Here is a 22,441-nt window from a genome sequence, read left to right as displayed (position 1 = left end):
ATCCTATGCCTGGAGTAAATCATCTATTTATAGTCTGTTTGAATTAATTTATTAATTGCCTATAAGATATTTTTAATTTTTTTAATATTTATTTAATTAATTTAAAGTCATTTTATATTTAAAATAAATTTAAAAATAATTATTTTTTTTGGCTTAACCATCTAAAGTAGCTTATAAGCTAAAAATAAATAAAAATTAGATTATTAACTTACTTTTTTTATCATCTTATAAACTGTTTAAAATAAATTAAATAAAAAAACTACTTAGGGTCGAACCAATTGGGATGGAATATACACACGTACAAATATTTTTAACTAGTAATATAAAAACAACCAAAACTCTTGAACCCGAAATCTTAAACCCTTTTGTTAAACCTCTTTCTTCTTAGCTTCTTTTTTCCTTTTCTCTTCCTCAGAGCCGAAATATACTTACAGTGGGGCAAGCAATTTGGATTGAGCAAATAATGGCTACACACTCAGATATGTACGCTGTTAAATCGCTCAACAAATCCCCGGGTCGCCGTCGTTTTACTGTAAGTTTTTTTTTATTTTCTGAGCTGTTTTAGAGTTGTACCATACTATAGAAAGATATGGAAGTCGAGGATTGAGGTACAAGTTATGTAGGTAGTCGAGTTTTATTAGTATTACTCTCCTACTATTGTTTGTATTACTCTCCTGCTATCTTATTGTTTCAATTTTAGTATTACCTATTATTTTCCTTTTCTTCAGTAACCTATACTATAATTTGTTGTTGCTATTGATTTCTTCTTCATTGTTTTTACTTTACATACTTGTTGTTTGATATTTTTCATTTGAGCACGACGTCTATTAAAAACAACTTGTCTACCTCCCAACTTGTGGGATTACACTGGGTTTATTTGTTGTTATATATTCATGAATTGTACTTCCTCCGGTTCAATTTGTTTCTTATTTTCCTTTTTAGTTCCTTGAAAAAGAATGGGTTTTCCCTTTTTTGACAACTCTTTAATTTCAACAACTTTCTACCGGACACCGGACATGTTTAAGACCATAAGATTAAAGGAGCACAATTTCAAAAATCCTTTTTTACTTTCTTAAATTTCATGCCAACAAACAAATTGAAGCAGAGGGAGTACATCTTATGTGGATGGATGCTCTTTGTTTCTACTATTACTGTCTTGAGGCGGCCTGAACATTTCAACTTATTTGCAGTTGCTTGTTCTTCTTCAATCATAAGATTTAGTGACTATGTCAAGGCTAGTTATATCAAATGCTTTGACTTACAGTTGAGCCTACTATAAATGTGCAATTGCTGATAGCCTTTTTGCTAGCCTATGATGCAAAAAGTATGAATAACATTAAGCAATTGCTACGTCTAAAATTTGTACATGAGCCCATTGTGCTCATTTTTGTTGCTACTATGATTGTCAATTGTTTCTTTTCTTTTGTGGGGATTGAATTTGCTGAATTTTTTGTATGGTGCAGTTCAAGACATTTTCAGAGCGGATTGAAGATGTTGACATTGATGTGTACAGAAATCTCGACCCTTTAAAAGCTGAACCCAATGAAGGTTCCTCCTTCTTCCGGGATTGCATTACAGAATGGAGAGTGCGTATTTTCATATTGTTGTTTGAAGATTTCCTTTACCTTATATGTAAAAAATGTTGAATATTTGGTTAATTCTTTGTTTTGGGAGAATTTTGTTGTTACAACTTTTTCTTTTCATGCTGAGCTGCATTAACTTAATATTCATCTGCGGAGTGAACTTTTTGGTTTTGTTAGAGTGAAAGTTGAACTATAGAGTGACAGTTACAGGTCTTTTGTTTGGAGATTTTTTATATGGGCTTGAATTTGATGTTTGTGAAAATGTCAGCAAAACAATTCTGTTGATGATATATTTAGAAATGGAAGAAGCTGTTGTTTCACAAAGTTAACTTAGAAAATTAAGTTTTGGGATAATGCTTTCATCTTTTTGATCAGTTGATAATGTGTACATTTTTGTATTGAAGAAGATCCAAACAGTTCGTAAGGGTTCAATCGCAATTTCTTTTCCCTATGAGGCTGTAAAACAAAACACGGTAATGGTTGGTAAAGAGTTTTATAAGTTCCTCCATTATCCAAGTAGTTTCGGACCTGGGTACGTGGATTTCCTTATAGTTTCAGTGCTTATAAGCACCAGTTCAAGCACATTCAACTCTTAGAGAAGTTTTAGTGTAGTTCGACACAGATATGTCTAAGCAAATGAAGAGTTCATGCAATATAGCTTCTGACTGCTTTGCCATTTGATTTTGAAGTTGGTTTCAACTGCTTTTGATTGTTCTTTTCGTACCTTTTAGTATGTTTTTTCTTTTCTTTTTTGGATTTCCACTTATTCTCTGTTTAATTTTTGGACAAAATAACAGGAATTAAACACTGCAGAGGATTTTATTTCATTTTACGAGGAAGTATTTCCCTTGGTACAGACACTACCGCAAATTATACTGCAGAAGGAACTGATAGTCGCAAAACTTCTTTCAAGATTGGACATGAAAGGGAGACTATCCCTTGAGCCAATCCTCGGGTATTCTGGGAACTTAGTTGGTTATTTTAAGGATGATTTGCTTGGTTTTTGCTTTTGTTTGTGTTATGAACAGTACACCTTTTCCTCTCTAGTTTTGGAAGTTCACCACCTCTTATATCGGAAAAGATTCAAAATACTATGAAAATAGATTCTGATTGACCAAATTAAGAGCTTTATGAACAGGGAAAGATTTCTTAATAAAAAAAAACAAAAAACAGAGAAAGACTTATTCAGGTTCCTTGATTTGTTCCAATCTGGATATAACCCCTTTGCTAGTGTTGTAAGAGAACTCAACATGATGTGTGGGTTAGGCTCACATCACGGGTTTGAACTCCGCCACAGAAAAAACCTAGTATTTAAGTGGTGTAGGAAGGGGGATGTTACCTACCATGTTTCGAACTACACGCCACTGGCCTCGGAGATTTCTCAGTTATAAAAAAGTAAAAAAGAAAGAAGAAAAATATTACTCCTTTATTGTTTTGGAAGCGCAAATGCTATTTTATTATCTGCTTCAGAATTACGTTAGTCTCTCAAAGCTCCTAAAAAAATCTTAGAACTGTAAATTTTCATTCATCAATCTCCAGAAGCTAACTGCTAAACATGATCTTTTGTGGCAGACTAGGAATATCAGATTTTTATTAGCTTTAGAATATAAAAAGGTTTTCCTCTTCTACTTTTTGCTATTGCTTTGCTATATTTTATTGTTCACATCATTTTCTTAATAGAGCACCAGAGATAAAGTGCTTTGACTGTTTCTTTTTCCTCTTTATTGTCAAGTCCCGTTGTTGATGAGCTATATTTTTCTGTAGGTTGATTGCAGCCTTATCTAGAGATCTCCTGGAGGACTTCTTACCGTGAGTGCTGTTTCTATCTGGTTTTCTTCTTGCTTCATGCTGATGAAGATTGTGCCATTATGGGGAATTGTTTAGCACCTTGCTTGTAGTTTCGCAGCAGTAAAATTTGGAAAATAGTATCATCATTTCTGGGAACAATTCCCTAATTGTGGCCCCTGCTGTCAGTTTTTCTTTCTTATCTTGTTTGGTTGTCTTATTGTTTTTATCCATCTCATTTTGCAGGTATTTTCTTCCATTTGAAATTGATAAATTCCATTGGCTTTTGTTAATTTCTATGTTCATTTCAATTAGTTTGTGTTTTATTATCCTTGTTTTATGTGTTTCCGTGATATGTTGCTTGGATTCTTCAAAAATGTCAATGGGTTCGTGTCGGATTCTCCAAAAGCAGTGTATTTTTGTAGAATCCAACATGGGTGCAGCATTGAAAGCGAAGAGTCCGTGCAACTTATTTTACCTGTGCTTCATCTGTCTAATTCAATGGTGTCGTGAATGGTAAAAAGTATTCCATATGACCTTGAAGACATAAGTATCTGTGGGTGTGTCCAGATCTACCCTGTCCTAGTACTTCTACAAGTTTGGGCGTAAAGAACACATTTCAACAGTTTTACCCATATCTTTATGCTAGTTTATTCCACTATTTTCTAATACTTCAGTAAGTTTATGCATGCAGAGCAGTTTTTAGTTTTTCCTTTAAAAATTCTAGTCATATTTTTGTTGCCAGCTTTCTCCAGAGGATTGCTGACTCTTTGGCGTGTCTTCTCAAAAGTGGTGCTGATAGAGAACCAGATATAATTGAGCAGGTACTGGGTTTCCCATAAAGTGACCTTTACTATACCGGCTTCAACATTATCTTCATATCAGATCTGAATTCAATTCCTTGTTTTGCAGATTTTCAAGTTATGGTCTTTTATTATGATGTACCTGCAAAAATATCTTGTTAAAGATGTTGTTGATGTTCTAAAGTAAGTTTACCAACTATCAAAGCTTCACTTTGCAGATGTGACTGTGATTCTTTGCCAATTCAGCAGATCATACTTATAAGTTGTTCTCTGCCAATAATTGAAGGTTCCACTTGTTTAGGGTGTTAGTAAGTAGCTTATCCCTCTCTCTCTCTCTCTCCACAGGGTAACCGTACAATTAAGATACTATCCCAAGGAGTATGTCCACGAATTTATGGCCGACTCAGTATCATTCATATTGAGGAATGCTCCGGTTAAGCAGCTTATAAAAGGTATTCTACCAGTGCGCCTGTCAATTTGTGTTCTTGGAGAAATTTCTTTCCGTAGAGTTTTAGTTATGGCAAAAGAATATTTGACCTGTTTTAAGCTATCAGTTTCAAAATGTAATAATCAACTGTTTCTATGTCTTAGCTTCTTATATCAATCCTTTATGACCCTTCTTTGATGACTTACTATCTTATAGCTTTTAATGCTTTGTAATTAAACAATTTTGTCATCTCCAAGTCCGAGGAATGAAATGTATGGAAACTGGCATAATTTGTGCTTATGAACATTTTACGTGCCATTTCAAGTATATCTGTTATGGCTGTATTCTTGTTTGCCGCTTTTGGGACTGATTCACTATTATATATTATTGCCTTTCATCATAGTCAGACTTTTTGGCTGAGCCGGGAGATTTCGTCTAATTTCCTTCACTGTTATCGTCCTTACTCCATGTCCTATTTCTTTCATGTTCTTTTGTCCTCTTGTGCTGTGTACTACATTCGTATGGTTACATAGGCAATGCAGATATGGAGAGAGTTAACATCAACAGCTTTTGGTGCTCATAGTTTTGCCCCTAATAGATTTGATCCTGCTCATTATTTAGACCTTTAAACTTTTAATGATGTTTTGATGATACAGCTTGATGCAGTGGTCAAGTGTTATGCAATGAGTTAACTGTTGTATTGAAACAAAATATTGATAAAGTAAAACGGGTTTCTCTTTTAGGTGCTAAATGCTAGTTATCAGTGAGGTAGTTGCGAACACTAGGAAAAGAAGCAAAATACCTATTATGACTCAGATTCTTTCTAGCATCTTGGTTTGGCGTCCCATCGTGCAAATCAAGAATTAATCATAGAAGTCCTGATTGAACCCTGATAAGAACCGTATGACAATGACTCATAGACCATTTGTTTCTAAATCAAGAAGTATCAAAGAACTGGCTAGTAAATAAGCTTGTACAAATATTTCTGTAAACAAACCCCATAAACAGATGCTCAATGCTTCTGGCAATTTTCTCTTTGATATGCCAGTTTCATGGTAATATAACAGTAAGAACCCTAGGCTGAAATTTAAAAGCATTATTCTTCGAAAAGAAGTGTTAAATATCAGCAAATTCGTTATAAATGCTTTAATATTCTCAAGCATCTCAGTAGTTCCAGCTAAGGGCTTAGGACATATTGTCACTCTTCCTATGCCTACACAGAATAAAAATGCAGTTGTTGCTTATTAGATATTCAGATTTTCTGGAAATCAACATAAGGGGTATGACTTTGCAGTTCCTTCCAGTTCTGATCTCTTTTGTGTATCATTCTTTTCATACATTTTTTTGTTTTTATGATGGGTGGGAAAGGTAAGCATACTTCTATCTTCAGCTAAACATTCCTAACTGTTGTTAACTACTTAAAACCAACAGGAGTGAGGAAGCTTATGTTTGAAGTTGTGAAGAAACCATTGGAAATAAGGAAGTCCGCTGTCAGTTCACTATTGTGGTATGTTGTGAGAGGAAGCTCCTCAAGGTTACACTCAAGGGCTGAACAAGTGTTGCGCCTACTGATTGACAAGTCTCTGTTTGTAATAGGTGATCAGTTCACAGGGGGTAAGCTCATATACCATTGCAGTACTTTCTATTTTGCTGCCTGCAGAAATTTGGAAGTGCTAGCTACGCATAAAATTGCGGTTAGATCTTTCCATCTTCTATATTTTCAGGGTGGTAGGATATACAAAATTTACTGTGATTTATTTACCTATGAAATGGAGGGAGAAATGTCTAAAAATTTATTATTTGACATAAAATTCTCTGTGACTTTAATCATGTGTACTCAGTTCATATTAATGCTTTCTTTCTATCTTATGGTTTTACATATTGTTTGGAGCAATGGAATTGTTAATACAAACCTTGTAAGAAATGAAAGTTTTATTACAATCTGTCATATTGTTGGGTCTAACTTTTCCATTTGACTTGTGTTTTTTGGCAAAGTGTAGGTGCTGAGGCTATTCTTGAAGTTCTTGGTCTAGCACTGCAGAGATTATGTGAGGAATTGGAAGCTACAGAGTTGGAGTTGATGTGGGTTTGCTTATATGAGGAGATAACTGAGTGTGTATCTCAAGGCCACCTATTGCACCTCGGTCGCCTTTTGTGCCTTCTTGTTTCTACCCTGCAAGCTAGTTACATTCAGAAAATTTCTGGTAGGTTATAAGCAATGTGCATGTGCTTTGCCATGTACATTATGAAATGGTTTTCTAAGATATTTTGCTTATTCCAGATTACCAAGAGGTGCTTCAATTGATCCAGTTACTTGTACAGACTTACATTCTGCCTTATCCTACTGTGAAGGCAATTGATCAAACATCAAACATTGTTGACAAAGTTATGCAGTCAATACTTTGCATTCTTGATGGTCTATATAGAGCTAATAATATTTCTACTCTCTCTTCTGTTTCAATGCAATGGGCGCCTGTGTTTGATTTGAGGAATAAGAGGTATTGCCTTTCTTTTGCAAGTGTGAGTGTGTCTTCCAGGTGACATTTCTTGCTTGTTTCCCTAATAATTGCCTAATGTTGTAGTTTGCTGTCTTTTGTCGAAGATCTCCTATTGAAGGACCCTTGCATTGTCCATTTCTTCAGAGCTCGCATTATAAGGTACTGCCCTTGTCCCTGGCTTTGCTTTTGCACATGAAAGCACACTTCATGGATGAATTGTGGTTGCTTGTTTTTTTGATATTTCTTTTCATGTGATAATTAATGGTTTCTAACTGATCTTTAACCTTCGAATGGCATTTCAGTGCATTAACTGATATGATTGAGATTTCAGAAGAAGAGGTTATACATTTGCTGCAGATCTTTTTTAAGAGGCTGCCAGTACAAGGGCATAGCTTCTTTGATGAAGTTCCAAATGAGAAGCTTTCAAGAATTCACAGTTTTGTACAAGAAACCATTGGCCGCTGGATTCGGCGGATACAAAAGAAACCATATTCTATCCAAATTGAAGAAAATGAGTTGGCCATACTGTGGGGAATCATAGGCTGTTATCCTTATATAGTAGGTGGTTCAGCGAACGAGTCATTGCTAATGGACTTGGTTAATGCTCTAGATGAGCTTTTGAGTACTGAATCTGGTAAGACATGTTGTCTGAGATGAGTTAGATTCCTTAGGGAGAAACTTAGCTATCCAAAGTTCTATACCACCTTTGGCATTTGTGGGACCACAAATAACAAATATTTCACACACCAAATGCTAAAATTTAATTGGAGAATCGTTCATGAGATGGACCTTACTGCCTATATGCTAGAATGTGACATCTGTTTCTAAAAGAAATGAATCTTTGATGACCTTTGTTGTTGTGGCCTTTTCCCTCCCTAAACGTATAGTGAATTTTTTGTCACTAAAACTTATTACATGTCTCTCTTTCTGACTGTCCTTTGTGTGCTTTGCTTTTCTTAGCTGACATTTCTGGTCATCCCAGAACTACCTGGCAGAGCTTGGTTGGTGCTGCATTGGGTTCTTATTGTAAGTCACTGGCCAATCAAAATTCCCGATGTGATGATTCTGTCGTAAGCAGGTTCTTAGATCTGGCAAGGAAGCACAAGACATGTTCTCAAGTGTTGTCTCCAGTAGCTGATTTTTTGGATTCAGTTTGTGGGTATGTTCATATTTATTTGAAATCAGGTTTGGTAACACTTTTTGCTCTTCCTTTCAGTTGGTAACCCTTTACAACTATGCTTGAAGGTCCATAATCCAAGCTGATGCAAGCACTAAAAAGTATCACCCAGAGCTTGTAGTGAGTAAGTTGGTGGATGCCTTAGGCGTGTTTGCTGCAAATTTGAGCCACCACGACAAGAGTTTGCGGCTTTCGACCTTGAGAATATTGTGCCACTACGAACGTTTGACTGATGTCACTTCTAGTAATGAACAACCCCTTGAGAAGAAAATGAGAATGGATAATCCTCAGACCACTCTTGTGGACTACCATGGCAATAATGTATGAATGTGATACCTTCTCCTTTGTTATATAATTTCTTCTGTCACTAAAGATTTCCTGGTTATTTCCAGGTGATTCATCTCCTACTTTTGATTGAAGAAACGCCGCTTTCTATTGCAACCAGTAGAAAAGTCATCCTACTGATATCCAAAATACAGATGAGTTTATCTGCTGGAAGGGTAGCTGAAAAGTATATGCCTGTTGTTTTCAGTGGAATTGTTGGAATTTTTCATAACCGCTTTAGCTATTTGTGGAACCCAACATTGGAGTGCATGGCTGTCCTCCTTAGTCAATACTTTGGGCTGGTGTGGGACAGATATATTGAGTACCTTGATCATTATCTGTCTGTTTTTCTGGGCTCTCATGATGAAGCTGCTCAAAGCAAGGGGGATTCGTTAGAAACGACTAAGAGTATGTTCCATCTATTTCGTTCCTGATCTCAAAGATAAATTTTATCTGTTGGCTAGCTTTTCTTTTAGTTCATATAGTCCGAACTTGCTATTTTGCTGACAGGCTATTCTTTTTATCCACAATGTTTTCACTGTGGTTTCACTTTAGTGTTAATTACTGTGATATATATTTTGCAGATTTGAATGGAAGCTTCAGGTCTTATGTCTGTTCAGTGTCTGATGGTGCGTCGTGTGCAACAGTTTTTTCTTTGTTGATTCAGTGCTTACAGAGAATTCCTTCTGTTGCTGAATCGCGTTCACGACAAATCATACCTCTGTTCTTGAAGTTTCTAGGCTATAGTATTGAAGATCTTAAATGGTGCATTTTATTTTTCAACTATAATTTTTAAGGTCTGGGGAAAGTGTGTTTGCTTCTATCTTCTCCAATTGACCCGTGCTTATCTGCTTGTTCTGGAAAATGCAGTGTGGAATTATACAATCAGGAGGGTTGTAAGGGGAAAGAGTGGAAAAGTGTTCTTCAAGAATGGTTGTCCTTATTCAGACTGATGCGAAACCCTAGGTCTTTTTATCTCAATCAATTCTTCAAGGAGGTTTTGCTGTACAGGTTTGCGTTTTGGATTATTCCCGATAGTCAAAATTAGTGTACTTTATAAAATCTTTTTTGAGGTTACTTATTTATTGTATTATTCTTCTTCCTTTTTTTTTTTTGGGGGGGGGGGGGTCGGGGGTTCAGACTTCTCGAGGAAGATGATGCTGACTTGCAAAATAAGGTCCTTGATTGCCTGTTAAATTGGAAAGATGACTTCTTACTTCCGTATGATCAGCATCTAAAAAATCTGATCAATTCAAAAAGTCTAAGGGAGGAGCTCACGACATGGAGCTTATCTAGGGAATCAGATCTTGTTGATACAAGGCATAGAGCTTTCCTTGTGCCTGTTGTTATCAGAGTACTGTCTCCAAAAGTCAGAAAGTTAAAGGCACTCGCTTCTCGTAAGGTACTTATCAAATTTATTCAATTTTCTCTGGCCTCTAGTATCATAGCTTTGTGTTTACCTTTTGTTTCCTGTTCTATCTGTTTTCTTCTCTATTTACCATTTCCAGTATAATACAGTAACTCAATGCATTATTTTTTTCAGCATGCAAGTATCCATCATCGAAAGGCGATTCTTGGCTTCTTAGCTCAGCTAGATGTTGAAGAGCTTCCTCTTTTCTTTGCTTTGCTGATAAAACCCCTTGTATCTGCTTCACAAGGTGCTGCAGCAAAGAGTGCATGGCCTTGGACTACATCTGAAACTCTACAGCAAGGGCTTGACTCATTAAGTGTCTTGGAGCATTTTTCCAGAGATTGTATCAATGCCATTTCATGGAAGAAGAGATATGGTTTTCTACATGTAATTGAGGATATTGTAGCTGTTTTTGATGAAGGGCACATTAGCCCTTTTCTTGATCTGTTAATGGGATGTATTGTGCGTCTCTTGGATAGCTGTACATCAACTCTTGAAGGCACACGAAATGATGGGGGACTGGCTGATTATGGTCGCCAAGTAGAGGATAAAATCATGGTAATGTCATCATCTGCTGTAAGTCTAGCAGATTTAATTTTAGAACAAAAAGGACTGATGTTGTTGCCCATAATATTGTATTAGGTGGTTGACACTATATTAATAGTAATTGATTTTGTATATCCCTTGATTTGTTTTTTGGTGGTTGGCAGTATTAGTATTCCTTTTCTTGGCCAGATCACCCTTGAGCAATAGCCTAAAAGAGGTAGCTTTTCAGAGTGTGGTTTGGTCAATTATTCATAAAATTTATGGCTTAGAATAGGAAAGGGATGGGAGGTATGAATTCACTCATTTTTCCAGTTAGAGTAAATGTCATTTTTGTTTTAATAGGCCACAGGAACACCATTTTCTTTTAGTGTGTATTTACATTTGGTCTCGAGAGGAATTCAAGAATTTTTTGCTGCTGCTAACGTAGTTTTCCTCTATATAATCTCTGAGAAAACTAAAGGAGACTCTGTCTTTGGGTGTGGTTTATGGAGGAGTATCATGAAGGGGTGGGAAGACTTTTGTGGACATATTTCATTTAAGGTTGGGAACAGAAGGAGGATTAGTTTTTGGGCACATAAGTGGTGCAGGGAGATTGGGTTGAAGGAATTTCCTAATTTTTATCGTGCTTCATGCCAAAGGGAAATGACAGTCCAACAAATTTGTAGGTCTCATGAGTGTGTGATCCACTGGGAATTAAGATTCATAAGGAACTTGTAGGATTGGGAGATGGAAGAATTTCACAATTTGATTGAGTTATTGTTTGGGCTAGACACACCAAACAACTCATCCGACGTATGGAGTTGGCGGAGAGTGGAGATGGTTTATTCACTGTTAGCTCTATTTATAAGAGGTTACTAGTGAGAGAGGAATGCACTTTCCCCATGACTCCATTTGGTTCCTTAGAGCTCCGAGGAAGGTTAGATTTTTTGTATGGTTAGCATCTAGGGGTATGATCTTAACAAAGGAGAATCTGTGAAAAAGGAGGATTACCTATGTTAGCTGGTGCTTTATGTGTAAGAGTGAAGACAAAGATGTAGATCTTCTTTTGCATTGTAAGGTGGCTAGTTGGTTATGGAGGGTGGCCCTTAATTTGTTTGGGATGCAATGGGTGATGCTGGGTGCAGTGAAGGAAGTTGTGCAAAGTTGGATCCCATAGAAGGGGGAAGAGAGCCTCGAGGGCATGGCATGTTACCCCTTTAACAATCATGTAGATCATTTGGAAAGAGAGCAATAGGATGGCATTTGAAAGGGTTGAACTAGATTTTGTCAAAATGCAAATTAGTGTTTAATCTCTAGTTTCTTTTTGGTGTATTTACGAGGTCCCTATTTGTATGGAGGATTGGATCTCTATCGTCGAGAACCATGTTTTGGTGTAGCTTCTCTTGTTTTGATATATGGCATGCGTATGTGGTTTCCCTCCAATTGTTAATCAAATTATTTACCTTATCAGAAATTAGGAGGCTCTGTGTTTGTGGGTGAAAATGTGAATTGAATGAAGAAAACTTATTAGACAATGTTTGAAAATACTATATAAAAAATTCTTATTAAACAATGTCTTTGTTTTTGTGCAGACAAACATTGCTGCAAAGCAGTGCAAGGATTTGAGATCTTTATGCCTGAAGATCATCTCTTTTATCCTTAGCAAATTCGAAGATCATGGTTTCAGTCCTGAATTTTGGGATTTGTTCTTTGTGTCAGTAAAACCCTTAGTTGCTAGTTTCAAACAGGAAGGTGCTAGTAGTGAGAAGGAAAGCTCGTTATTTTCTTGTTTTCTGGCTATGAGTAGAAGTTCCAAACTTGTGCCTCTGTTGTCCCGAGAAAAGAATCTTATACCTGATGTATTTTCGATGCTAGCAGTCTCAACAGCATCGGATGCCATCGTTTCCTCGGTTCTTAAGTTTGTGGAGAATCTTTTATATCTTGATGTTGAGCTAGGTAATGAAGACAACTCGCTTAGGAGATTATTGCTTCCTCACATTGATGTACTAGTATGCAGTTTGCATCATCTTTTTGTACATGATGGTGCACATAAGAGGTATGACAATGTGAAATTAACTTTGTTGCTTTATTTTTTTCCCTCTTTGTAGATTGTGTCAATTTATAGAACTTCAATATGGGTACTATGCTCAAAATTGACCCATATGCTGAAAACAATTTCCTTGCTTGTTATAGCTTATTGCACAAATCTATGAGTACCTATTCCATGTAAACCATATATTCATTTGGCTTGCGACTTACCAGCCTCAAAATTGTTCGTTAGCTGATATTACAAATTTTGACAGTCACCTCAGAATATGGTGTTTTATGACGTTTTAACAATTAGAGAGTCCATCAAAACATGTTATCTTCACATCAAATGTGGATGGATAATAATGTACGTAATGCTCAAGTATTGTCTGACCACAGTTTTACTTGCATTGGTAAGTGATAACTTTGAGTATTCACATAGGACTCAAATATCATCCTAAAGAATGTAGTGGCACTCTTAAACAACTATCCAGGTCAGTGAAGGAAAATTCTTTTTTCAAGAAGTTTCGTGTCTGAACATTCTGAGTTTTATGAATTTATCTTACTTATACCTGGTACATTAATTCTTAATGTTTTCTCAGCGTCCTGTTCCTCTTCACTGTTGATTTTCTTTGCTGCTATTTGGAGCTACCAACCTGAGTGCTTGTATCGACTTGTTTCTTAAATTGATGGGGATTAGTGAATAGTTTCTCTCCACAGGACCAGGATCCTTAGTTTCTTGCTTATCCTATACCTAGACTTATATATGAGCTGTAGAAAAAGTGAGATTGAGTTTCTGATGGTTTGTTCCTATATATGATAAGTCCCTATTTATTGCTCCCCCCCTCCCACCTCCCCCCACAAAAAAAAAAGGAAAGAAAAGAACACAAGTATGCTTCCAGTCCAACTAGATCTTTTTCTTTGTAGTTTTCTAGCTTTATCTTCCATAGTTCTCCCCCCCTCCCCCAACTACAAGAGAGAATGCGCATGTCATCCACCCTACATCGCTAAGTGGACTTAGCATGCTATTTATGTAACTAAGGGTTGTCTGAGATGCACTAGCATCAGTTCTCCTTTTAACAGATGTATTCACTTTTCCAGGAAGATTGTCAAATATCCTGGGGAAAAAGAGCTCAATGTATTCAAGCTTTTATCAAAGCACGTAAAGGGACCATTGGCTGCAAGGAAGTTTCTTGATATCTTGCTTCCTCTTCTGTCAAAGAAATCCAAAGACCCTGGTCAGAGTCTCTCAGTTTTATCTTACAGTTTAGGTGACCTGTTTGATCTCATGTCCTTGCTCTTTTTCTGAGATTACCTTTCTTTCTGCTTGCAGAGATTTGTGTAGGCACTTTACAGATTATTAAGGATATTGTAGAACCATTGGGTAGTGAAAGCAGTAAAAAGATCGTCAAATCTGTTTCTCCACTCGTAATTTCTGCTGGCTTGGATGTCCGCACTTCTATTTGTGATGTTCTTGATGCTGTCGCAGGGAATGATTCTTCTGTACATGCTATGGTATTACTAGCCCATCTAGTTTTCTTTTGAACTTGTTGCTTTAGGTGTTTGTTGATGTAAATGCACCTTTTAATTTCATACAGGCAAATCTTCTTCGTGAATTGAATGCCACGTCTACTGTAGAGTTGGGTGACCTTGATTATGATACCGTGATTGCTGCTTATGAAAAGATAAGTGCAGATTTTTTCCACACTGTCCCGGAAGAGCATGCATTGATTATTCTGTCACATGCTATACATGATATGTCATCCGGGGATCTTATTTTGAGACAGAGTGCATATAGATTGCTGCTTTCGTTTGTTGAGTTTTCTAGTCAAATACTCGATAGAGAGTTGAAATCTGAACAAGAATCTTCTGGATCCTGGGTTAGGCATATCCTAAGCAACTTCTTTTTGAAGCACATGGGTACTGCAATGAACAAAGAAGATACAATCCAGAAGGTATGGAATAATAAAGCTGAGAAAGTTTAGTTATCTGGTTACTTTCCTCTATTTTCCTTTCTTGCCTTTGATTTCCTTTTGCATTTTCCAACCATCAACACTTGAATCAGTTGTTTGAATTGCTAGTGGTTATTCACACATGTTTTTTTTCATCTATATGTCTCAAGGTTCCTCTCACCCGCTGGTCATTAGAGGACTAACGGGGGAGTGGAGGGAGGGACATTGTTAGGTTGTAGTGGGCAGGGAATGTATTTCCACAAGGATTAGAATTTCTGCTTATGTTGGTTTTCTGATTTTAGGTATGGATCGATCTACTTCGAGATATGGTCCTGAAGCTTCCAACAGTGGAAGACTTCAAATCATTTGCAGTTCTTTACAGTGAAGATCCAGAGCAGGACTTTTTCAACAATATTGTGCATTTGCAAGTAAGTTATTCCCATGCCATAGGTTTTTTTGTATATGCTATATGCCTATATCTACTCTGCAAGTTACTCTTAAGTTGGTGTAAACTTACTGCTCCATTTTATTTATGCTTCTCCATTAGAGGTATTAGAAGTATTAGTTTATTGCTTTAACGGGAAGATTCTTCGGTCCCTTGGACCTTCTCATGATTCTGTTTATTCTCTCTTTTCTGAAAAGGCACATGGTCCAAAAACTAGTTCTTTCCGTTTTTTCCCCACCTTATGCCACTACATTTTGTGTATTCAGAGACACAGGAGAGCAAGGGCTTTGTTACGCTTTAAGAATGTCATCAGTTCTGGAAATTTGTCTAAGGTGGTTACTTGCCTTGTTCTTTTAAGCATCAATTTGTGCTGTGTATTGCTAAAAATGTACTAATAGTTGGGAATAATTCTGGTGCAGGTTCTCATAAATAAAGTGTTTATCCCTCTTCTCTTCAAAATGTTGCTTGATGGGCAAGTTGGAAAGGGTGAAAATATTAGAAGTGTATGTTTGGAAGCTGTTGGATCAATTTCTAAATTCATGGAGTGGAGATTGTATTATGCATTACTCAATAGATGCTTTCGGGAGATGACACTGAAACCAGATAAACAAAAGGTGTTATTGCGGTTAATAGGCTCCATTTTGGACCAGTTCCATTTCTCAGAGACTCATCCTGATCATGTCACCAAGGATTCTATGCAAGGTATTCAAAATACTTGTTTGTTAGAGTCAGGCAAAGTCATTGGCTCTTCTGAACTTGCGGATATACAAATGTGCCTCCAAAAGGATATGCTTCCCAGGGTACACAAAATGTTGACTGCTGATACTGATAATCTCAATGTAAACATCAGTCTAATTCTGCTTAAGTTGCTCAAGCTACTTCCTGGAGACATCATGGAATCACACCTTCCATCTATAATGCATCGCATTGCGAATTTCCTTAAGAATCGTTTGGAAAGTGTTCGTGATGAAGCCAGAGCTGCTTTGGCTGCTTGTTTAAAAGAACTAGGATTGGAGTACTTGCAATTTGTTGTCAAAGTATTGAGAGGCACTCTAAAGAGAGGGTTTGAATTGCATGTTTTGGGATTCACTCTCAATTTTCTACTATCAAAATTTCTTCTAAATCCCAGTAGTGGGAAGTTGGATTATTGTTTAGAGGATCTTCTCTCGATTGCAGTAAATGATATACTTAGTGATGTTTCAGAGGAGAAAGAGGTTGAGAAGATTGCTTCAAAGATGAAAGAGACTAGGAAGCAAAAGTCATATGATACCCTCAAATTGATAGCCCAAAGCATCACATTCAAAACGCATGCTCTGAAGCTGCTTGCGCCAATTCTTAAGCATCTACAAAAGCAGCTGACTCCAAAAGTAAAATCAAAATTTGAGAATATGTTCTCTCATATAGCTGCTGGAATACAGTGCAATCCTTCTGTAAACCAGACGGAACTCTTTATCTTTGGATATAGTCTTATTAAAGATGGCACAAGAAATGAATCTCCTGGGCATGCAGAGACACCAACTTTAATGGAAGGTAAGCAAAAGAAAGATGGAGTAAGCAGCCAGATTGCTAAATCAGATAAGTTGGTCAGCATTGATCCACGATATTCCCATCTTATTACCGAATTTGCTCTTGGAGTGCTTCAGAATTACATGAAGGACATGAAATTTGACAAGAAAGATGAGCAGTTGTTGTCAATGCTGGATCCATTTGTAAGATTATTGGGTGAATGCTTGAACTCAAAATATGAGAATGTCATGTCTGCCTCACTTAGGTGCTTATCTCCTCTGCTGAGGCTCCCTTTGCCATCACTTGAATCTCAGGCGGAGAAGATAAAGAATTCATTACTGAATATTGCTCAAGGTTCAGTAACTTCCAGTAATCCATTATTGGAGTCTTGCGTTAAATTGCTAACTGTGCTTTTGCATAGCACTAAGATCACACTTTCTACGGATCAACTGCATATGCTAATCCAGTTTCCTCTTTTTGTTGATCTTGAAAGAAATCCCACTTTTGTTGCTCTCTCACTGTTAAAAGCAATAGTGAGTAGGAAGTTGGTAGTTGCAGAAATCTATGATATAGTTAACCGTGTTGCAGAGTTGATGGTGACTAGTCAAGTTGAATCAATTCGTAAGAAAAGCAGCCAAATTTTGCTGCAGTTTTTACTGGACTACCATATATCCGAGAAACGCCTTCAACAGCATCTTGATTTCTTACTTTCAAACTTAAGGCAAGGACATAAGAGCACCATCAATAATTTCATTTGGTAAAATTTATAGTTTGTGACATCTCTGTAATGACGTTTTTGAATTTTTCAGATATGAGCATTCAGCTGGAAGAGAAGCCATCCTTGAAATGCTTCATGCTGTTATAATGAAATTCCCAGTTAGCATCATAGATGAACAATGTCAAACGTTTTTTCTGCATTTGGTGGTTTGTCTAGCGAATGATCATGACAACAGAGTCCGTTCAATGACTGGTACAGTCATAAAGTTACTTGTTGGACGAGTCAGCCCCCGTTCACTCCAGTCAATTCTTGAGTTTAGTCGATCCTGGTATCTGGGAGATAAAACACATTTATGGAGTGCTGCAGCACAGGTAAATGAGTGAAAATCGCAAACTGTTCTTTTATTTCAACTACATTAAGCCCGATTAGCTTGATTGTGGAGCAACTTTGAAAATACTGAAGAAGGATTGCGAGTTCCATAGGTCATTCACTTTTTTCATATTCTTTTATGCATGAACAGTGAAACAAATAACAGGAATATGGACGAGCTGCTGACCTCAATATTTTGTCATGAATCTGAGATTTAACTTCTTCCTCATTAAAAATAAAGAAACATGTTTCAAGGTTTCATCATTTCTTTTACAGGTTTTGGGGTTACTCATTGAGGTACTTAAAGATGGTTTCCAAAAGTATATTGATAGCCTCTTGCCTGTTATGAGAAACATCTTGCAATCTGCTGTTAATGTTATTGCAAATAAGCAAGTGGATCTACCCAATGATGCAACGATTTCATCTTGGAAGGAAGCATATTATTCACTGGTTCTGTTTGAAAAGATATTAAATCAATTTCCTAAGTTGTGCTTCAGAAAGGATCTTGAGGTATTTATCCCTTTCTTTGGTCTTTTGTTAGATATTAAAGTGACTATACTATTAGGTAACACTGATTACTTCTGTAAATATGACAAAAACAACATATGAGCACTTGTAAATTTGCCTGCCATCCGGACTTAGCCTCTCTACCTCCACGAGTTAGTGATAAGGTCTGCGTACACTCTACCCTCCCAAGACCCCACTTAGTGGGATTTCACTGGATATGTTGTTGTTGCCTGCCATCCGGACTTATTCTATTGGAATTACATGGAGCTAATGGATATTCTTAACTGGTTGAGTGCTTTCTTGAGACATTGTTTTGATACTCTAGAGCAAACATTGGATGTTTGTTTCTGTGGAATGTAACAAGATACAATATCTTCTATAGAATGAATATTTGTCTCTGTAGAATGAAAAATTAACCATATTTTCAAGCTCTATCCTTTATTTCATTAGTGCTGTTGTAGTAATTGGATATCAGATTGCGTTAGTGCTGCAGAATTTTGTTATTTTAACTATGGTTTTAAAATATGGGAGAGATAAAACCAAGTCATCCGTAATATGTCCAGCTTAGTACACGTGCGAGGGGACTTGTGTGAAAACTGCTGGGCCTCATTTTCCAGATTGCCAATACTTTGTCCTGTTCTCTGGATAAATTCATATTTGGTTTCTGACTATTATTTTTACTGACATCTCATAGGATCTGTGGGAAGCAATATGCCTGCTGCTTTTGCATCCGCATATGTGGTTGCGCAACATATCAAACCGTCTTGTAGCTTGCTACTTTGCCACTGTGACCGAGGCTTGTAAAGAAAACCTTGAACTGCCACAAGGAACTTACTTTTTGATGAGGCCAAGTAGACTTTTCTTCATAGCTACTTCTCTTTGTTGTCAGCTGAAGGTGCTGCAGACTGATGCTGCTGCCAGTGATCTCATTACTCAAAATCTTGTCTTTTCAATTTGCTCTCTGCATTCATTCTTAGGAAAAAATGAATGTACAGATAAGTTCTGGTCCACCATTGAACATGACGAGCAGGGTCTTCTACTTAAGGCTTTTCAACAGCTTGATTCAAGGAAAGGGAGAAACATCTATCTATCTCTTGTGTCTGACCTTAGCGATCAAGAAGATGAAAGCCAGCGCTTCTTGGTCATTTCTTATTTGCTTAAGACAATGGGAAAGATTTCCCTTCATGTGGAGGATATGCAGGTGGGTTGTTAATTAAGGGTATCTCTGTTTACTCACTCGCAAAAAAAATTCTTAGCCTAGTCATTGCTATGTAATTTGCTTTCTCGTTGTTTTTCCACAAAATATTTTGGGCCTTACTCTCCCATTTATGGTGCTAGGAGTGCCTGTTCTCATGCTGTGGAATGTGCACAATTTTTTGCAGATGAAAGTTATCTTCAATTGTTTCAAATCAGTATCACCAAAGCTTATAGATCAGAGTAGATTGTTGTCCCCTGAAGGTGAGGTGGATTGCCAAAGCTTTGCATATCATATGCTGTTGCCCCTGTACAAAGTTTGTGAAGGATTTGCCGGAAAAGTTATATCAGGTATGGTCTCTCATTTAATCTCTTGCAAACTTATTGTTTCAAGTGTCTGTCCATACTATCTTAGTTGCAAAGTGCTAGCTGCACAAGTTTACGATGTTACCTTTTAATCATTTGGTTCAATTATAATCCAAGCGCTTTTTGTTGGCTTGAAAAAACTAAGCGCTTTTTGTTGGCTTGAAAAAACTTTTGGTAAGAAAAAAAATGTGGACCAAAGGACACACTTGATTTTGGAAAAAGGCGATGGAACCATGCAATATTCATGGTCTCTCGGGAATTTTAAGCAGGTGTTTAGATGTGATATTTGAAAAAAAGTATTTGGAAGTTGAAGTTGTGTTTGGACTTTGGACATGTATAAGTTGTGAGTGGAAAAAACTCATTTAAAAAGCTGGTCAAAATCATGTTATCAAACTTAAAACTCATTTTCAAAAAATCAGTCAAATGTATAACCAAACACCGTTTTGATTTTGATTTTGATTCTATTTTTTTGAAAAAAGGAAAGAAAATCATGTCCAAACTGTCCTCAAGTTCCCATCAAGTGAATTCTCCCACCATTTACATATGCTCCACTTTCTTTTTGGCTTCCGAGTGATTAAACTTTGTAGTCCTTGGGATATTTCATATAATATATGATGATTATGTTTGCATCATCTCCTCAGACGACGTGAAACAACTGGCTGAAGGAGTGCGTGGGAGCATAAGCAATGTTATAGGAATGCAGAGTTTTGTCCAAATCTACAGTCATATAAGGAAGAATATCAAATCGAAGAGGGATAAGAGGAAACAAGAAGAGAAGGTCATTGCTGTGGTTAATCCAATGAGAAATGCCAAGAGGAAGCTGAGGATTGCAGAAAAGCACAAAGCACACAAGAAGAGGAAAATGATGGCAATGAAGATGGGAAGATGGATGTAGTGCTACTATAGGGGTACAAAGCCATTATTAGGTATGAACAATGGAGCATCAATCTTCGATAGCAATAGCTTCTATAGAAAATTTTGTTTAATTTATGTAATCAACTTTTCCATCGTATAGTGCTAGTTTCGTTGAGTTGCACTAAAACTTAGTTAAAAGAATTGAATCAACTTTTTCATTGTATAGTGAATATAGTGGCTTTTTGATTAAACCTACAACAATGCCAGAGAACATTGTAAGTGATTGAACAGTGTAATTTGAGGATTTTTAGTAATGGGAAGTCTTGGAGAAGAATCTTCTTCCTATTTTTGGAATGCAAAAAAGAACTGTGGTTCTACTTCGTGAATGTCACCCTGAATGGAAATATACTTAAATCATATCTATTTAAGTGAAATCACATTGATTGCAGTGGCATACCTCCGAATCAGCTAAGAAACATGGCCGCAAGCAAGCTGCATATCTTTCTTCTCTTTTCAAAGATGGGGTTGATGAGCCTTGCTGACCTTCCTGCAAAAAAACCGAGTTCAAGTGAGTTTTTTAGACTAGTCCTGCTAAGGTGGTGAGGAAACTCACTTCCATTTTCGGCTTATCTATTGATTGAATCAGGGGCTGGGTTCTTGTTGACAGACATAAGAAGTGAGATTAAGAATAGGGAAAGAGTTTGACTGATCGTCTGTAGGATTGGCCTCGCGAGTGGGGACTTTCTTTATTGTATCGATCTTTCAGACTGACTCAATAGGGTGTTACTTATACAGATTTAGACCATCTCCAACCCATCTCAATTTTACTTTCTATTCTGTATATTTGGAGAGTAAAATAGAAAATGAGTTCTCCAACCCCAATCCATTTCACTCTCTATTCTCCATTTATAGAGAGGTGAATATTAGTTCTCCAAATTTGAAGAACTACTATTCATACTCTCTATTTTATTTTTTTATTATTTTAATCTTATTTCTATTATGTAAGACCATTAATTATGTATTTACTATTTGTAATTGTTTTCTAAATGTAATATAACATCTAAAAATATATTATTGACAAGTATATTATTTTAATTTCGAATTAATAATTTTTCTACTTTGTTTTTTTAATAAAAAAAGTTGTTACGTTAAATATGTAATTTAAAATTATTTTAATATTAATTATATTATATAAGACCAGTAAATAAAGTCTATAATATTTATAATTATTTTCTAATGTAATACACCATCTAAAAATATATTATTGACAAGTATACTACTTCCGTTCTGAATTAATAATTTTTCTACTTCTTTTTTAAAATTTTTGTTCAAAATGAAATAGGGCTGGTAAATTTCGTGCACGAAATAAATTTTACGATAATGTAATATTTATTTATTTATTTATTTGGTAATTAAACACGATGATGTAATATTTATTATGTAATTGTATTTCATCAATGATTTCACTTATTTGAATTGTCCATTAATATGTATAATATATAATATTTACTTGAAATTTATGCTATTTAAAAATTTAGAATAAAATTAATTTTATATTAAATAAAAAATTTAAAAAGAACAAAATTTATATTACATAAAGTATAGGGTGATTATTTGAAAAAAGAAAAAAGAATTTATATTATAAAATAAAAAAATAAAAATGAAATAGAAATAATAATATATTATTAAGAAGAGAGAAAAAGATATTTTTTTTAGAAAGTAAAATAGAGAATTAGATTGGAATTGGTACTCTCCAAATATAAATATAAAAAATCTCTATATTTGAAGAGTAAAACACACAATGATTTGGAAATTCTCTTAAGTAAACTACCAAACATAACTCACTTTCAAATGGGCTACGAAACAAAATGACTTGTAAAAGTGAATTTTGTCCAATTATTTCAAATTACTTGCCGACAACATGGAGATTAGGCCGACAATTAAGAGAATGGTACATATATTAAATAA

The 22,441-nt window shown here is 36.0% G+C and overlaps 1 protein-coding gene across 1 annotated transcript; it reads left to right on the top strand.

The window, feature by feature from the left end:
* Positions 1–372: 372 nt before the first annotated feature.
* LOC129883289 (uncharacterized) lies at positions 373–20,818 on the top strand. Its single transcript, XM_055957938.1, has 31 exons — positions 373–532; positions 1,464–1,586; positions 2,381–2,538; positions 3,348–3,392; positions 4,114–4,192; positions 4,281–4,354; positions 4,517–4,623; positions 6,030–6,212; positions 6,599–6,802; positions 6,880–7,096; positions 7,181–7,255; positions 7,399–7,730; positions 8,057–8,255; positions 8,342–8,594; positions 8,666–9,005; positions 9,182–9,362; positions 9,468–9,608; positions 9,738–9,999; positions 10,141–10,566; positions 12,126–12,589; positions 13,663–13,799; positions 13,895–14,076; positions 14,160–14,516; positions 14,816–14,941; positions 15,225–15,290; positions 15,378–17,185; positions 17,274–17,553; positions 17,828–18,061; positions 18,753–19,259; positions 19,441–19,603; positions 20,260–20,818. Exons 1-31 carry the CDS (start codon positions 464–466, stop codon positions 20,511–20,513), a joined length of 8,046 nt encoding a protein of 2,681 aa, XP_055813913.1. The 5' UTR covers positions 373–463; the 3' UTR covers positions 20,514–20,818.
* Positions 20,819–22,441: the final 1,623 nt, after the last annotated feature.

The sequence above is a fragment of the Solanum dulcamara genome, chromosome 3 (genome assembly GCF_947179165.1).
Source record: "Solanum dulcamara chromosome 3, daSolDulc1.2, whole genome shotgun sequence".
In the NCBI taxonomy this organism is placed as follows: Eukaryota; Viridiplantae; Streptophyta; class Magnoliopsida; order Solanales; family Solanaceae; genus Solanum; species Solanum dulcamara.
This window is presented reverse-complemented; position numbering and strand designations above follow the sequence as displayed.

Excerpts from the sequence above, each read along its gene's own strand:
- LOC129883289 (XM_055957938.1), top strand. The coding sequence starts at position 464 with ATGGCTACACACTCAGATATGTACGCTGTTAAATCGCTCAACAAATCC. Across the intron at positions 4,355-4,516 it reads GATGTTGTTGATGTTCTAAA|GGTAACCGTACAATTAAGAT; the intron begins GTAAGTTTACCA and ends CTCTCTCCACAG. Across the intron at positions 8,595-8,665 it reads TGGACTACCATGGCAATAAT|GTGATTCATCTCCTACTTTT; the intron begins GTATGAATGTGA and ends GGTTATTTCCAG.